The sequence below is a fragment of the Denticeps clupeoides genome, chromosome 5 (assembly GCF_900700375.1).
Source record: "Denticeps clupeoides chromosome 5, fDenClu1.1, whole genome shotgun sequence".
Taxonomy (NCBI): Eukaryota; Metazoa; Chordata; class Actinopteri; order Clupeiformes; family Denticipitidae; genus Denticeps; species Denticeps clupeoides.
In genome coordinates this window covers 34,073,642-34,091,258 of record NC_041711.1, presented here as the reverse complement: position 1 = coordinate 34,091,258, position 17,617 = coordinate 34,073,642, and the positions used below count along the sequence as shown (strand labels likewise).

General features: G+C 47.2%; 2 protein-coding genes across 8 annotated transcripts; one reads left to right on the top strand and one right to left on the bottom strand.

The window, feature by feature from the left end:
• The first annotated feature begins 79 nt into the window (after positions 1-79).
• On the top strand, positions 80-13,912 carry rusc1 (RUN and SH3 domain containing 1). 6 transcript variants are annotated; one of them, XM_028980202.1, is made up of 13 exons: positions 80-175; positions 495-681; positions 1,837-4,962; positions 7,299-8,123; positions 8,788-8,907; positions 9,016-9,092; positions 9,296-9,304; positions 9,494-9,668; positions 9,959-10,064; positions 10,140-10,186; positions 10,499-11,207; positions 11,297-11,455; positions 11,839-13,912. In XM_028980202.1, exons 3-13 carry the CDS (start codon positions 1,953-1,955, stop codon positions 12,023-12,025), a joined length of 5,424 nt encoding a protein of 1,807 aa, XP_028836035.1. In that variant the 5' UTR covers positions 80-175; positions 495-681; positions 1,837-1,952; the 3' UTR covers positions 12,026-13,912. The 6 variants fall into 6 exon arrangements, with proteins under 6 accessions (XP_028836035.1, XP_028836038.1, XP_028836034.1 ...); XM_028980205.1 differs by lacking the exon at positions 495-681 and having other exon boundaries at positions 83-175; positions 11,860-13,912; XM_028980201.1 differs by lacking the exon at positions 495-681 and having other exon boundaries at positions 83-175.
• On the bottom strand, positions 13,495-17,384 carry trim109 (tripartite motif containing 109). Of its 2 annotated transcripts, XM_028980208.1 has the most exons (7): positions 17,306-17,384; positions 16,488-16,956; positions 16,161-16,256; positions 15,846-16,079; positions 15,685-15,761; positions 15,453-15,568; positions 13,495-14,714 (listed from the first exon to the last, which is right to left on the bottom strand). In XM_028980208.1, exons 2-7 carry the CDS (start codon positions 16,941-16,943, stop codon positions 14,188-14,190), a joined length of 1,506 nt encoding a protein of 501 aa, XP_028836041.1. In that variant the 5' UTR covers positions 16,944-16,956; positions 17,306-17,384; the 3' UTR covers positions 13,495-14,187. The 2 variants fall into 2 exon arrangements, with proteins under 2 accessions (XP_028836041.1, XP_028836042.1); XM_028980209.1 differs by lacking the exon at positions 15,846-16,079.
• Positions 17,385-17,617: the final 233 nt, after the last annotated feature.

The following is a 17,617-nucleotide window of genomic DNA, read 5'->3' as shown; positions in this document are numbered from 1 at the left end:
ACCTGGCGCGACATGTCGGGAGATGGAGGGGGCGTGGCCAGAGCCCTGGCGCGGGGAGGGGCGGGAAGATGATGATGATGATGAGGAGGAGGAGGAGGGTCGCAGTCCGCTCTGTGTCGTTCAGCATCCTCTGCACAGCGACTGGACGGTAGAATTTTCTGCACAACCGGGGGAGGTAAGATTTATTTTATCGCTTATATACATGTGTGTATGCGTACGTTCTGAGATTATCTTTTTTTATTATTAAATCACATTAAATCATCACATGGATAGAGTAGGGATTTAATAATCTTAATCCCGACGACGATGATGATGATGATGCTAATAACGGAGCGGGGGTGGTGCGGGCCTCCTGCCTCTTCTCACCAGCATCCATCCCCACGATACATTAACGTGCTCATACACGTTCGTTTGCATCAAAAGCGTCTCGGTGTTCACATTTTCATTTGATTTTTTCGCGTCGTTTGCACCTCTCCCTCTCCGCCTCGTCCAAGGACATCGGGTGGATGTGCATCGCCCCCTGCGTCGGGCATTACGCAGACTCGAAGTGGCATCTAGACCGGGGAGGAACGGGAGCGACGCCCCACCCATGACGGCCTTTTGATCGCATCACCCAGTGATGTGAGACACGGTGGAGCAGAAGAGGCTGTTATGCTGCATACAGGATTACTGTAATTGCTGGTTAGTCTCCAGATGTTTGCAGGTCTCTTTAGACCAGGACTGTGGGCTGCGGGGTACCTTTAAGGGAGGGGTGGGCAAACTTTTAATATCAGGGGTCACATAAAAAAAAATTGTCAGATGGCCGGGCCAGCACCAGATGCAGGCATGTCAGACATAAACATAAAAAAGGCATGAGAGTGTTAATATTTTTAGTGGGCGCTGGTCGGCCTTCACCTTGGAGAAGGGCTTGCTAGACTAAGGAGGAAAGGAGATGTTTGAGGAAACGGGCATGTTGGAGGTAGATAGTTGAATGTTGCATGTTGAGATGTGCATTACATGGGGGGTTAAACACAGTTTAGTGTAGGCGGCCGGTTGGGCTCCATCGGGCAGAGCCAGAGAGTAAGAGCGGCCGCGTTCTCGTTCGTCAGTAGGTGAAAAATGGGCGTGTTGTACTGTTGACTTCGACCACCAGCTTGTACAAACAGTAATATGGTCCTGGTCAAAGTTTTCCCAGACCTCGTAATCGTAAGTCTGTTTCAACTCCTCCACACCGTTTTTGCATCACCTGAGCCCTCATCTGTCGCGCAAGTCAGTGTAAAAACCCGCCAGGTTTGGGCAAAGATCTTCAGGTCCATCTGTGCCTTATGTGCCAGGCATTAAGCCGGAAATATACTTGCTATGAGCTACGTACGCGTGTCCGTATACAGTTGCGTTGTTAATGTTTGTGCTGGTAAACTGTGCGTCAAATCTGTAGTGTGTACTCCTTACCAACAGGGGTCAGCGTCAAATAATAAAATTGTCATGTGTCATGAGTATAGATCTCGCAACACTGCCCCTATAAAATTACGTAGGTTTTGCATCTGCATCTGCATCTGTATCCGTATCCGTTCCGTTAATCTTTGAGTACGTGCACAAAGAACGATGTGGACCACGGCTGTAACAGCAAGTACATTTCTGCCTTTATGGGAGAAGTTCAAAGGAACGCAGTCATGCAATTCCTTACAAATCTTCGCTGGGCCAAATTAAAATGACCAATGGGCCAGATGTCTGCAGTTTAAGGCCATTTTTTTTTTCATTTAATGGTTCTATTTAATACTAAAAGAATGCGAAATGAAGTGGAAATGTTCTACATGTCTTTTGTTTGCATTAATTGTGTGTCCTTCTTGGGTTTTTCAGGATCTGAATCAAGGCAAGATGTGACAATAATAATTCACTAGTTGGATGTCCCATACAAATGAAACGAGAAGTGATCCCTCTCATTCTGCAAACTAAATATCATACATACTTCGACAATGCACTCCTCTTCTCGCAACTCGGTGCCGCCGCGGCCCCGTCGACGTGTCGAGGCAAAGCCACAAGGTCATGTGACCAAAAGGGAGGACAAAAACATGAACGGCACACTTAACACAGTCTCCTCTTCCCCTGGACGGGGCAGCCGAGGACCTCCTGAGTCTTCCAGGTTACGAGCTGGCGCCCAGGCGGGCCGTAAGCCTGTTGCTCAGCCAGCATTAATGCGGCAGCAGCAACATCAAGGCCAGCTTGTGGCAGCTAAAGCAAAACCCAGGGCTGGAAATGCAGTGTCCAACTTGCCCCCTCCTGTTGTCGATCCGAACTGCAACGAACCAAGGCTGCCTTGTCTTTGTTGTGATGGCCACTCCCCCCAGGACAGTAACAGCCTCTTCAATCACAACCACAACAACAACAACACCATCGCCATGAGACATCATTTAGGGCTTCAGGCCCCACATGGCAGAGATGAGGAAAAGGTGGAGAAGGAGGCAGAGGAGGCTAAGGAAGCAGAACAAAGTCCTGATGAGGCACAAGAGGAGAACATTATCAGTGCTGCCTCTCAGGATAAAGAGAAAGCAGAGGAAAGTCCCATCACAGATGACAAAGAAAAATCTGATGAAGATGAGTGCGACACTGATATTGACGCTAGTGAGGAGGTAGATGTCAATGGAAATGCCGAAGAGCAACAGGATGCTGATGATGATGACGACGACGAGGATGATGATGATACATTAGTACCTTCTTGTTGTGATTGCCCAGCCTCAATGCTGGAGTTCTCTCTGTCTTCATCTACCTCATCATCTTCTACATCCATCAGTAGCTGCTCTGATTTTGAACTGGATTGCATGGATACATTCTCTTTGCAAAAGCAAGAGGAACCAGCAGGGTATCCACCACGTAACTCTACTGTGACCCAACCCTGCACCCTTCCACTGGATGCCTCCATGGAGCACATCTCTTCACCCTGCTCCCCAGATGAAGGCTATCCCTCTGCGCCTTCCTCTCCATGCTCTGATTTTACTGAAAGCAATGGGAAACCAGGTCTGATTGGGACCAAAATGAAATTTTTAGATTCTATTGACGATATCAGATTCTATCGAGTTGTCCAAATGGCACAGTGGGACTTGGCAGATGAGATGGGGCTGAGAGATCGACTGGACCACCTGTACAGGTTGGAGAATGTGAACAAACAGTTAAAAATGACTTACCTGGCAAAGCTTCAAGAAGGAATGGGTTTTGAGGAAGAAGATCTCTCAGGTGTGTTGGATGAGATGGGAAACACTGAAATTCCCTGGAAACTGTACAAAGGAGACAGTCAGTGTTACTCCCAGGAATTCTCTGATGCTGGTGTGGACCTCACCGCTCCATCAGATTTGGATGAGCCAGCTGCAGATTCTCTTGCTCCTTCACCACTTGAGCCACCACCAAGGCCCCCGAAACCTACAACGAGGCACATTATTAGCCAACCTGAAACTCACACATACATAAATATAAGTGGAAACTCACCTGTAATGTCTTCAACTACGCCACCTTCCTTCAGTACATTCTCGCCGTTGCCATCTGCTAAGGCCAGTAAGAAGTCCATTCCAGACCCTCCAGCCCTGCCTCCTCCTCCATCTCAAACCGTACCCTACTTCACCCTGTACACTGCTAGTCCTACCTTGGCCTCACCCACACCACCAATCCCACCCCCTAGAAGACGCCACAAGGCCCGTCTGGAGGCACAGAGGTGCGCTCAGCTTCAGGCTGACAAATCACCAATGTCACTTCCACCTCCAACCTCCAAGCCCCCACCACTACCTCCTCCACCTGCCCTGCCCTCACCCCCTAAAATTCCCCCACCACCTTCTCTACCTCCTCCTCCATCCTTTCATGCCCTGGATGTGGAGATACGGAAACTGCTGGCCCTGGCTGGGCTGACTCAGGCAGAGCTGCTGAAGCTGAGCCCCGAGCTGGGGGTGTGCGTCAGTGGCATCCTGGTGGACGAGGATGATGTCACTATTCCAGAACCTTCTAGAATGAGTCAAGTTCAAGAAAAGAAAGTCAAAGACAACAGGATGCAAACTGGTGACGAGAAGGGAAAGGGGACAGTGGAGATGGATGGATGGACAGAGAAGATTGGAGGAACACAGGGACCAAAAGCAATAGATGTAGAAGCACATGTGGTTGAGGATAGGGAGGCTAATGGCGACACCTTGAAGACCACCTCTTTCACAGAGATGGCAAGAAGACGCAAACGCAATGGCGGGAGTACTAACTCGAGCTGCAGCTGTAGCTCATACTATAGCACCACAAACAGCTCAGCTAGCAGCTTGGAAAGTTTTGATCATGCATCTGTGTTATCTGATACCCCACCACCACCTCCCCCGCGACCTTTACCCCCATGCCCCCGTGTGCTGCCGGAGCCCCCAGAACTGCCCCCGTTAAAGTCGTGCACACTTCCAGCAAATGCATCCCGGCCGGAGCGATTTGACTGGCTCATTGCTTTCACCCCAGATACAGAGACCCCCCCTTTGGAAAAGAGGAAGGTTGCTGGTGAGGGAACGTTCCTCAAGGCCACACTGGGTTCGAGAGTAACCACTTTCAAAGAGCTTCGCTACAAAAGTAAGCAGAGCTCTCCACCAGCACCATCTGAACCAGAGCCAGATCCAGCAGTCATAACACCAGACCCCGATATCCTGTATAACCTCAAGTGGAGGAAAGAGAAGAGTGATGGTGATGGCAGCCAATGGGAGTACACGTCGCAAGCTCAAGCCTCTTTCTTTCGGCCTCCACCACCAACTCCTGCTTCACTTGCACTCTTCAGGGAGATGCGTCACCTGAACATTGAGGGTGGTGGACAGTTGGAGACCAATTCCTCGCCAAAGATTGGCTGTTCAGTTAGTGAGGGTAATCTTTTGACCATGAATGTTGAAAGGGAGGCAGATGGACACTACAGGAAATCAGAAGAGAAAGCGTCCCAAGTGAGGGGGAGAGCAGATGGAGGAAGAACGTGGGAATCAAGGACTGCAGGTGAGTTTTCACATTTTTCATGCACGACAACTACATGCAAATGACACAGATTCACACATGTGATCAAATATCGCGAAATTAGACACAGAGCAGACAGTTGGATTTGTGAAGGGATTGTCACTTGTGATACACAGCAGCACAGCACACGGTGCACATAGTGAAATGTGTCCTCTGCATTTAACCATCACCCTGAGTGAGCAGTGGGCACCATGACAGGCGCCCGGGGAGCAGTGTGTGGGGACGGTGCTTTGCTCAGTGGCACCTCAGTGGCACCTTGGCGGGTCGGGATTTGAACCAGCAACCTTCCTTAACCGCTAGGTCACCACTGCCTTATTCCGTCAGACTGGCCAGGGGAGAATATTGGAGCGATGTAGGCCTGGCTGAATCTCTGCTGAGATCTACAGCGCTGTCATTCCCCGTGATGTCATCTTAGCTCATTAAATTTTCATGTACTCTGCAGGCTTGGTTTGCAAAAAGAGCGCTCACCACTGTCACCCTATTAATGTGACTTCATATATGAGACACATATAACAACACACACACACACACACAGATATATATGTATATGACATGTAAATATACAGACAAAGTAGTGTATGTATAAAATGTCTGTCCTTCACCGCCCTTCCGGGGTGTCCTCTCGCTCAGCGTCCTTTATAATCGACCCAGATCGGATTTCCGGCCGGTTCCTCTGGATGCAGCGCATTACCGCGACTCTGCCGGTGCGACTGCCTCCAGATGCGCGTGAGCGCCTTTGTCTTTAAGGGGAAAGGGGGCGGGGCCAGAGATCTCAGCCAATCACAGCGAGTCCGGAGCCGGACAGAGAAAGAAAAAGTAAAACGTTCGCGTTACTCTTGCTGGCGAGCTTTCTGACTCCGTGATACGAGACCGTGACGTTTCAACGTCGCTCGGTTCAGACCTTCCGTCACGAAGTAGTCTTTGTGCAGGTGAGTAGCCCAAGTAAATGTACATGTAAATTTAAATGTAAAAGTAAATGTAGCCCAAGTTCGGGGAATGAACGCCCTGCCGGTGCGGAATGGGAGTGTGAATTGCTGTACCTCAGGAAAGTCAGATTCGACCGACGTTTCCTCTTACAGTTCCACAAAGTCGTGCATGTCTGCGAACACACACACACACACACACACACACACACACACACACACACACGTTGGTTTTACAGTTGCTGCAGCCGATAAATTGTGAAAATGCGAAGTAATACAGCCGCTCTTGTGCGTGTATCCAAAATAAAGACCTAAACCTGACCATTACCCTAAAGTAAAAAAGTAAAGTGAAGTGATTGTCACATGTGATACACAGCAGCACAGCACACGGTGCACACAGTGAGATTTGTCCTCTGCATTTAACCCATCACCCTGAGTGAGCAGTGGGCACCATGACAGGCGTCCGGGGAGCATTAATTGTGAAAGTGCATGATGTACAGTAGAGGCCAAAAGTTTGGACTCACCTCCTCATTCAAGTTGTTTCTTTTTTCAATATGACATTTACATTAGTAGATTCTCACTGAAGGCATCAAAACTACGAATGAACACATTTAACCATCACCCTTGGTGAGCAGTGGACACCATGACAGGCGCCCGGGGAGCAGTGTGTGGGGACGGTGCTTCGCTCAGTGGCACCTCAGTGGCACCTTGGCGGGTCGGGATTCGAACCGGCAACCTTCTGGTTACGGGGCCGCTCCCTTAACCACTAGGTCACCGCTGCCCCTGAAGCGTTGCATGCTGGCAAAAGCGCAGCGGGCATCTGAAATCTGACAAGCGGCCGAATTACTTCGCATGTTGCGATATAATAAGAAGAGGAATGCATTCATCAGCGGTCAACGTCAAACATTACACATTTTTCCACTTGACAGCGGCTTCACCTTGATCGTGGACTCCTTCCTTCAACAGCTCAGTAAAGCTGGCAGTGAGTTCTGTACTCGACAGACATTCCCATAACTTTCCTGGACTTCCTCTTCCTCTGTGAATGTCTGTGAACGTACACACACGTTGGTTCCTGGACTGTGTGAAAGTGTGGATCTCTCGGTTTCTGAGGTTCTATGAATGTCTGTCGATTGCAGAACGTTACTGAGGTTCCACCAGCAGTGGATTGAACCATGAGATGTTGAATGTGGTGGACCTGGATGGCGCATGCGGTGAAGGGTTTTGGTTGTGTGAATGTACATTCTCTCTCGATGGAAATAACACTAACATTCTCTCCATTTCTCTCTTCCCTCCCTCCTGTTTATTTGCCCTCCTTCGTTCCCATTCCGTCCAACTGAAACTGCTCTGTCCTTCATGTTCTTGTCTGCTTCTCCGTGCATCCACCTCCATCCGCAGTGTCCTCGCCGCCCCTGTCTCTTGTCCTGCCACATTCTTTACCGTCCCCTTATTTCCTGCACTCCGCCCCTATTCCCAACGCTCCCCTGAACTGGCGCGCAGGCTTCAGCGGGGCCCGGCCGTATAATGAAGACGGTGGCCCCCACGACTCCCCGCTCTGCCACGTCGAGTCCTCGTATCTCCACGACCGGCGCGGTAGAAGCACTTTAAACGCTCCGCATGGCTGCAGTAATGGCCGGGAGGACGATCATTACGGGAAGGACTTCAGAGGCGACGCTCTGCAACGTGACACCGGGGACGATGACATAGATTCTCTTTATCGTGCTGATGCTGGCAGACTCGGGCAAAAGAAGCTGTTCCTGGACTTTACCGGGACAGATTCCAGTAGCACACAAAACCAGGGAGACACCACGCCCTATAAAAACATCGCCATGCTCAGATATGCTAGCGTAGCCGCGCACCGCGCTGGCGACAAGACGCACGTGGACGTGGACTCGCTGTACGCCTCGGACTCCTTTCTAAACCAGAGCGTCCCCCCTGCAGACAGGAGCCAGATTCCATCCCTGCCCGGCTACTACCTCTATCACCCCAAAAACTGCCCCCTGCACAAAGGCGCCCCGCCTCGCCTGTCCCCAGTAGGAGCGATCTCGCCTCCACACCGGTCCGGGCCCCTGGGCCCGGGGGCGGACATGTCCCGCTTGTGCTCGCCCCTCTTTCCCCGCAGTCACACCCTCCCCGCCCTAGCGGTCCCCTTCTACTTCCCGTACCTGTACAGCCCCTCAGCCAGGGCTCCCGAGCGGCAGATACGCCCGTCGTATGGCCATAGTAAGGGCTCTCTCTCTTCTCTCTGCTCATTCTGTTTGGCTCTTCTTTTCCCCCCCCACTCGCTATGTGTTGGTCTGCGTATCCGTTCTTCTTTTTAACCGCGCTGCTGTGCTACTCGCACTGTGTAGGGACGGCTACTCTGCGCTCTATGGTCGTGTTGCATGGAGTCCCTCACTTTTACCTGCTTTTGCACAGCTTTAGACAGTGAAGGGTGAACACAGAATGTCACCAGTGGCAACCATCCCTGTAACACACACACACACACACACACACACACACACACACATTTTAACTCCATGCACCAGTGGGCTATTATGGCCAAGTGTGGGGTTTTCGATACATAGAATGCAGCTTTACAATGATGTGGTGTGTGCCGTCTATATAAATGTCTCTCCGCATTTATATATTTGATATTAATTAAAGCATGATTTGTGTGTGTTTAACTTGGACCTTTTCCTCTTTGGTGTGTGTGCTTATGTTAAACTGCATGCACTGTTGTCAGTCTGGTTCCTTGTTGCCACAGTTTTTGTTTCACAGCAACGTGTGATTGAAGTTGCCAATGCAACGATCCTTCTAAATGTAATGACAGCTAGTTATTCATTTGCTCAAGTTGTAGAGAAAGTTCCCCATACTGTCATTTTCCTTCTGCGATGTCTGATTCTAGCAGTGCGCAGTCTATCATTCACCGACTCGCTACAGAGAGGAGGGTTCTGGATGGGCGAGGATGCAAGGGCTCCCTTAAGAGGTCAAGGTCTGTCCTCTCTGTGCCTGCAGGAAAAGAGAGGTACAATTAATAAAAAACTATTTACTTAACCAAAAAAATACAGAAAATATGAAAATACCACTATTGGTTTCTATTTTTTTTTACCAAACATATTCTGTTGTCACGCAGCTCTGGTCAGTGCAGTGAGCGTCGCAGTGGAGGCCATCTTGTCTCAGTTCAACTCCTCAAGGACTCTTGTGCAGAAGGTCTGTCTACGCCCCCTTCTGACAGTGGTCAGAAGAGGTCATGTCACCACAGATAATTATATTCATTTGATGCAGTGGTGGATATGACTTGACCTGTTACCATGTTGTCAATGTTATATGGTTATAATGCACTCAACAGTATTATTTCTGTCTTCCCTCTGTTTTTCTGTCTCTCCTGTCAACCTCTCTCTATCTATCCACAGTCCCTATTAGTAAATAATAGATCTTTTTCTCACATTGCACAATGTAGATTAAAATGTAAATAAAATGACTAACCTCACAGTAACCAAACTATATTTCAATGTTACTCCCTCTTTCCACTCCTCCATTTCATTCATCTTCCTAATTTCCCTATTTCTACACCTCCATTCTGGTCTCTGCCTTTCTGTTTCGCTTCGCAGGCCCTATCCGGAGACAGTAGTGTAAATCCTTCCCTGGGCCGCCTGGTGCTGCAGTGTCTTTGCCCAGCGCTCCGCAACCTGCTGTCCGACGGGCTTAAGCCACACCAAAGTGACCTCATTGCGGGCAGGAGGCCAAATTCACCATGGGGTCTCGTGCAGGCCTCCACGAAGACAGGTAAACAGCATCCGTCTCTACTTCCTCCACTGGATATCCGCTCCCGGTCTCTATGTTGGCACCGAGAATCCCTGCAGTGTTGAGTCACTTTTCAATCTCATCTTCCATTTTCACTGCTCCGTTTGTCCTTGCCTGGATGCATCATGTTACAGTAAATCACTAAACCCTCTTTCTGGTGTTGGAGATGTTAATATTATCCCATTTCCATTTGTCCAGTAGGTCCACTGTTTCTATGTAATAATCAGTTAATGTCCCAGTCTCTTGTCTATAACCGTTTCCTCTTGATTCAGGCCCCAGCACCCAGGCCCTTCACGCCCTTCAGTGCAGAGTAGCTGAGCTGCCCCAGCTCAAACAGAGTCGTCACAGATTCAATGCTTTCCTGCTTGGCCTCCTTAAGTAAGTCTATGTAAAAGGCCACTTGACCAGTGATCATTCCTTCTTTTGTTTAATTGTTCTGTTTTTCTCCTATAGTATCAAACTCCTTGATTATTGGATTTCCCACCTGCAGACATGTAGTGGTATGTGGCTTGTCTGAATTCTATATTCATATTTTTTGTTTTTCTTAATGTATCACAACAATCACCAATAAAAAAAGGGCAGTGGTGGCCTAGTGGTGGCCTAGTGGTGGCCTAGTGGTGGCCTAGGAAGCGGCCCCGTAATCAGAATCCCCACACTGCTCCCCGGGCGCCTGTCATGGCTGCCCACTGTCACCAAGCGTGATGGTTAAAAACACATTTCTTTGTGTACTGTGCTGCAGCGTTTCACAATGTCAATCACTTTCATCTTATAATTATGTAATGTTGCATATGTCTCTGTCATATTTCTCTCAGATTTGCTGGAGACATACTACCGTCCAAATTCCTTTATGCTGCTGTCACTGACTGCCTGTCAGCCTCTCTTCGAAGAACTTCTCCTCCTCCTCCAGCCTCTGTCTCTCCTGACCTTTAACCTTGATCTGTTGTTCCAACATCACCACCTTGACCCTGCATCCCCAGCTGTGTCTCCTGCTTATCAGAGCCCACCCAGTCAGGACCTCCGCTTCCGCAGCTCATCTCTGGCCCCGCCTCCGGGGCGTCGGCTGGAGAAGGTGCCGGAGCAGAGCGTTGCAGCAGCAGCCAGCAGGAACCTTCAACCAGGCAGTCGTGGCCCAGTGACGGTCACCGCTTGTGTCAGTAAGAGAGAGACGAGTCCCCAGCTCCAGTGGCTGCAGGAGAAAGAGATCGCGCCACCTGAAGATGAAGCTGGGAACAGGCTCTCCCAGCAGGCAGGGCAGGTCATTCAGGAGGGCTGGGGGGCTGTACTACGCTGGGGGGAGCGTTTGGGGCAAAACCTGGGGGCTTTGAGGTCTGCTGGTGAAGGGGCCTGTGAAGATGCAAAGAGAGGCTCTCCATCTGACCGCTGTAGCACACAAGACCTCATCAGACCCAGCAAAGATGAATCTCAATGGGACAGAAGTGCAGCTTTACCCTGGGGACTGGGGAGACTATTTGGTGCCTCCAAAAGTCCCACAGATCCTCCAGCACACACCCCACCCACCAGGTGTCTATTCCACACATATTTATAGCTGCTATTGCATGTATTCTCTGTGAATATTCAATAGTAAAAAACTTTTTTTGTACCCCCACAAGGCGCCCGTCTCACTGGCTTGCACCTAGTGTGTCGGTTCTCACGCGCATGGTGAGCAACACCAAAAGTAATCTCCCTGATAAGATAACACTGGAATCCAGTGAAGAAAAGCTGACAGAGAAAGAAAGAGAGGAAAGTGGAGGGAATGGAACCCGAGTCAGGTAAAGTGGGTTTTTTTTTTTTTTCTCGGTTCATTTCACACTGGTCCAAGTGCAGAATTAGTTTTTTCAAGCTGCATTTATAGCTCAACTTGGCTATTTAATTGGACTGCTGTCATTGTCTAAGTCTGTCCATCACTTTCTCAGTCCTGTTCCTGGAGTACCACCTGCCTCAGGGTCTTCAGTCAAACCCACGACCTGCATTCTCAGGCCGTGAAGAAAGATGAGAGCTGGTACTCCAGGAGCTGGAGGGGTGGGATGTTACTAATGAATCAGTGTGCAAGCCTATGCTCTGTTTGGAGCTCATTGATATTACAAGATAATTAATTTTATTAATACAGTTCACTTGTCTTTCCGTTGAATAAACATTAATATCACTTGTACAGTCGGCCTCTTTGTCTACCCAGGGCGGTGAGGACACTGTGTGACCATTCGGGCTTGGGGGCAGAGCTGAGCTTTCAGAAGGGGGAGGAGCTCGTGGTACTGGGAGGCGTGGACCAAGACTGGATTCGCTGTCGACAGGGAGATAAGGAGGGGCTTGTTCCCATTAGCTACACCTCTCTTATCATGTAAAATTCAGAATACACTTTTGATTGGTCGTGTTTAGAGGACGCTGTGATTCCCTCCAATAGGTTTTAGGAATTTGAGAGAATATGTAACGTAGTAAAGTAGTAATAGCTGTTTAGTGTTATATTTCTCAAGCCTTTTTGCCTAGTTTGTGATGTTGCAATGTTTCTGATAATGGCATTCAGTCAAAGGAATATATGGTATAACTATTGTATAAATTATACATACATAGATATATATGAATAACTAATTTTCCAAGATAGATAGACAGATAGATAAGAAAAAATGTAACAATTGGTAATAAATAAGGTTTCAAATCTATTCATCAACTTCATAATAGATTCTATTGATTCTTTTAAATTGTCTAGCTGATCCCAACACTTTTTTTTCTTCTATGATTTTTGAACAAAGCAGTTGTGCTTTTGTGTCACTGATGTGCAAAAAATTCATACATTACCTAGTCATTTGCAACACATATCCAATATATTATACATCTGAATGCAAAGTAAATTATTTAATGAGCTCGATGTCTAATGAACAGCAGATGCACTTATAATATATCCGGTAGTCTATGAAGACGTAAAGAAACTCTGCCCAGCAGCAAGTTTCTTTCTTGCTGCAAAACTAAACAGCAGAATTTTAACTACCAGGTTATCAAATTGAAATGAGTGGATGAATTTGTGCATTTAATGTCCATGTCTGTCCAAATTCTCTCTAGCTTTCACACTTGCTGAATAATGTTTGATTATTATTGTTGTTACTCTCAGTAGAAGTAGTAGTAGTGGCGGTAGAAGATGCTGATGTGGTAGTGTTATGACCATCAGGCTTATTAAGTCATTAAGTCTTTTTTTTTTTGGAGTCGTAATAGTATTGTATGCTTGATATTGATGACTATGCATATACCATTCTGTATGATACACAAGTGGTGTGGGTAGCTACATGCTCATTATTGTTTTCATCATTGTGAAATGTGTTTTATGATGATTTGTTTGCATTCACAAAGCCAAAAAGATGCACAGGAAATATGTCATACTCACGCCAGTGTAGCATCATTATACCATGCAATCTCCTTTCCTGCAAAACACTGCAAATCACAATACTGCAAGGCTTTCTTACTATTCAAGCACATATGCTGCACTCTTCATGAGTGAGTGCGATTTCAGCCACCACCATAGCTGCTGCCATGAGGTTCCACCGTCACGCGTCGCTCATATCCTGTTTCAGGCCACCATCCTTCCAAGTGTGCAAGTACAGGCTGCAGAGTACTAGATAAATGCAGCGCTGACCTCGGCAAGCCAGACAGCGACTATGCGACAAAGTGGGCAATGTACAATGTTTACAATTCTTTTCTTTTTTGCCATACAAGGAATTATAAATCTTATAAATTCATTATAAATCAAAAAATGAACGTGTCAAGAATAGGATTTCTACTAATATCATCTAATTAAAAAAAACAATCAGAAGCCAGAAAAGTATAAAGGTGCAAAAATCTTATTCAGGATTACTTTAAAACTTCATCATAATGGCATAAACAAATACATTATGTGGAATATAAGGAATTCTGTACGAGATATTTATTTTCATTGTTGTGTTTGTGTGCACATTTTCCAATACAGTTTTGTGTTTAATAGTTTATACATTGATTTTTTTTTTTTAATTGGTTTGGGCTATTTGTGGAAAACATTAGCTGTTCTCTTTCTGTCCTTTTGTCTATCTCTCTATCTATCTGGCTTTGTGTGCGTGCCTGTGTGTATGTGTTAATGGGATATATAACTGTGGAAAAGCCCACTTAGTATCGCTAATGCTTAGTGCTCCGCCACGTCAGTCAGTGTCAAGTCGCATCTTGCATGTGTCTGTAAATATAACTCAATAAATCAATAATCACTCCATGAACCCTGTACTGCTGTTTTCTGTAGAATATTAGGGAAATTGGTTCCTAAAATCTGTTCCTAGATCAGAATAAGAAAGAGCCAGGCCTGCTGCTCTGTGTTCAGCATTCCTGTGGAAGGACATTACTGGACAGCACACACAAAGTGAAAGTCAGCTTTGGTGAGTAGCCATGAAAGGCACACGGGGAGCAGTGTGTGGGGACGGTGATTCGCTCAGTGGCACCTTGCCGGCTCGGGAGTCGAACCCGCTAGGCCAACCACTGCCCCATGCACTGGAGATCAGCAAAAGGTATTGCTCCGCCACCAGGATACAGTAATGGGTTCAGTATTCTTACCATCCAGGTAGACACCGGGAGAGAGGCACAGATAGAGAGTCTCTTTCGAGCTGTAGAGTGTGGAGTGCAGGAGACACATGTTTTCTGCATTATAAAAGTAAATCCATTGTCTCTTGCAGTCTAAGAACACCCCTACCCGCCACGGCTGTTGACTGACATGTATCGGAGTATCCGCTTCACCATTAGAAATGCAGTAGCCAATGTCATGCTTCAAGAAGAGCATTACGCCCTCCTGTAACAGCCCAGGTGTGGGCTCGGAACAAACTCCCACACCCCAGTCCAATTTCTGGCCCACCTCCACCTCCCAGTAATGGTGACCATTTGCACAGGCACAGCTTCCCCTGACCAGGGGTCTGTAGTTTTTGTACAGGCCGAAAAGTCCTTGTCTATCAGCCCGCTGGACGCTGTGTCTGCTGGGAGACACTATCAGGTAAGGATCTTCCCTTGCTTCTATGACATCATGATGGGGTACTGTGGAATAAATAGGCCAAAGAAAATTAGCAAGTGCAAAGAGGTCGTCCTTCTAAACACGATATGCTAGTGAGTGATGGACAGGGCCAGCTGTGTCAAATTTAAATGGACAAGCATAGCTCCATAGCCAAGTCACTACAGACCAGCGGGCAGCTAGTTTGTCTTGTCATTTAACATATCACACACACTGGCCATGCACACTGATGCACATAGAAGATACAGTATGCAGAGTAGACAACAGTCTTAATCAAGTCAGCACTGAGTTGACCAGTTTTGAATTTGTTGAATAGAATAGAAATTCAGCTGTGGTGCAGAATGTGGGGCGGCGGTGGCCTAGCGGTTAAGGAAGCGGCCCCGTAATCAGAAGGCTGCAGGTTCGAATCCTGATCTGCCAAGGTGCCACTGAGCAAAGCACCGTCCCCACACACTGCTCCCCGGGCGCCTGTCATGGTGCCCACTGCTCACTCAGGGTGATGGGTTAAATGCAGAAGACAAATTTCACTGTGTGCAATGTATGCTGTGCTGCTGTGTATCACATGTGACAATCACTTCACTTCAGAATTACAGCCACTTTGCGCCAGTCCCGCAATAAGATTTCCCAAGAAATTAAGTCATTAACACTTCCTGTTTGGTGCAAAAAAACAAAACATTTTTACACCCATTTTTACACCCAATCACCGAGCAACTGCAATGCTTCTCGTGTTTGGAAGCCATGATTTCCCAATTTTTCCCTCTCACCTGGTTTGATGATTTCTATCATCTCCTTCCAGATGAACATGAGCAAGTGAGTCTCATATGGGCCGAGGGTGACAGAGTTTGAGTTTACCGTGAAGCATCCCACTTTGGACATGTACCTAAACAATACATTCAGGTAATTAAACAGTGATACGCACAGTGCTAATACACAAACAAGAAGTAAATCTAATTCAGATTATCCTTATTTGTTGCAGGGTGAGAGCGATCTACTTACTCATCTGCGGAACTTCCTTCGCCACTGTCACAGTTCTTCATTCCATTAACTACGTCCTGCCCTGTACCATTCCACCACTACTTAAACACGGAAACACACAAATTACACTATACACAATGCACTGTAAATTTGATAATACAGAACCTTAAAACCTGTCTGACCTCTAGGAACTGATCAGGCTCAGATATGTCTAAGCCTGACTGCAGGATTCCCTTCAAATGGTTTTCTTTTTTCAGTAATGTTTTCATCGTGGCCACGTTTGCATTCAGGGGCTTCATAAGTTTCTTCTCTTCTTCTTCTACATATTTCTCCAGTTCCTCCTCTCTCTTTCTCAGGAACTTGTGCATTTCTTCAAATTGAGATCTCAGTGCGGACAAAATGTCTTTGGAAGCTGCCTGTGAATAGCCATATTTTTCTGAATGTCTGCATGTAAAAGAAAAAGATGTAATTCCAAGCATGATTTGATTCTTACCCACCTTGGCATTTGTAATCTGTTTGTTCTGAAGTTCGATCAGATAGTCCAAGTATGTGTTCTCTTTTGACGTGAAGTGCAGAGCTTTAGTCAGTTCAACCTAAAAGCGCACAAATGTGGAAGAAAGAGGAAGAAAGAAGTAGAATATGACATTAGCATGTTACCCAGGTGTGTCACAAGATTGACTAGATACACCTGGATAACTTCTCTTAGTTTAAGTTTTGATGTTCTATAAAAATGCATGTGAGATTAGGTGTAGCTCAAACTTTTATACTGAGCAAATCATGGAATATGGGTGGTTTATGAGGTTTCGATAAATCTGGCCTCTGACCTTGCAGGTCTCTGCCATCTCCTCCACGGGTCGGAACGTGTGCCCCCGATGCATGTCTCCATCCCTACAGACCAGGCACACCAACTCCTGGTCCGTTTCACAGAACAACTTGAGTTTCTCGTCGTGCTTGGGACACAGCTCCGCTGAGCCCTGTTTCTGCGTCTTCTCTGGCTCGGAATTTGTGACGAGGGTGGTGGCAATATCTCTCAAGGCCTGGTGTTCTGTCAGGTGCTCCTTAGCTGCATCAACGATGTTCGTGAGGGTCCGGTTGGCTTTGATGTGTTTGCGCGTGTAGGGTTTCCGACACTCTGGGCATAGTGCTTGACCACTGGTGGACTCTAGGTACTGCCTGATGCACTTCCTGCAGAAGGTGTGGTGGCAGCGCAAACTCACCGGATCACTGAACTCTGTCAGGCACAATGAGCACTGAATGTGCTCAGACAGGGCTGAAGCCATCGTCGCCCTTTTCCTGCACACAGAACTCATTTTAGTCACCAAAATAAACTAGTAAAGAGTCAATCCTCCTAGATGCAAAGTTTTCAGCAACTTTTTAAAAATGGGTTTAATTAATGTTAAATACCATATATGCTTCAACAAAACCACGCCTAATCCATCCTGAATTAGAATAGTAAAAGTATTAGCATAATACTAGCCAGCGACATTCTGTGCACTTTTATCCACGTTGTTCGCTTCATAGTGGACGTGAGCAATTTCAGCTGCAAAAAACTAACGCAACTCGTGGCTGTTTCCTTCGCAGTTAACACCGCTGCGTGATTCGCATTCTTGTCTCCTGAAGAAACGCTAACAAACAAACTCACCGAGCACGCCTGGTGGTTCCCTCTCAGCCCGGAAAAGGCGCTGAAACGACCACCGGAAGCGGAACAGGTGGGTCACGTGATTTCAGCAGCCAATGGCGATCAGGGACATAACCGCTTAGTCACTGAATGATAGTGTTGCCTGAGGCACGATTATTATCGTACTTGTACCATCATTTTACCCTCTGCACGACGTACGATGCAACACACAGCACAATTACATCATTTAATATAGATGTATTATTATGAAGCGCTGACAACACACAAACTACAAATCCCATAATGCAGTGCTCCAGCTGCCTTGCCGAACGCGAC

Excerpts from the sequence above, each read along its gene's own strand:
- trim109 (XM_028980208.1), bottom strand. The coding sequence starts at position 16,943 with ATGGCTTCAGCCCTGTCTGAGCACATTCAGTGCTCATTGTGCCTGACA. Across the intron at positions 16,257-16,487 it reads AGATGGCAGAGACCTGCAAG|GTTGAACTGACTAAAGCTCT; the intron begins GTCAGAGGCCAG and ends GTGCGCTTTTAG. Across the intron at positions 15,762-15,845 it reads AGCCTGATCAGTTCCTAGAG|TGGTGGAATGGTACAGGGCA; the intron begins GTCAGACAGGTT and ends GTGTTTAAGTAG.
- rusc1 (XM_028980202.1), top strand. The coding sequence starts at position 1,953 with ATGCACTCCTCTTCTCGCAACTCGGTGCCGCCGCGGCCCCGTCGACGT. Across the intron at positions 11,208-11,296 it reads GCACACACCCCACCCACCAG|GCGCCCGTCTCACTGGCTTG; the intron begins GTGTCTATTCCA and ends TACCCCCACAAG. Across the intron at positions 11,456-11,838 it reads GGGAATGGAACCCGAGTCAG|TCGGCCTCTTTGTCTACCCA; the intron begins GTAAAGTGGGTT and ends TCACTTGTACAG.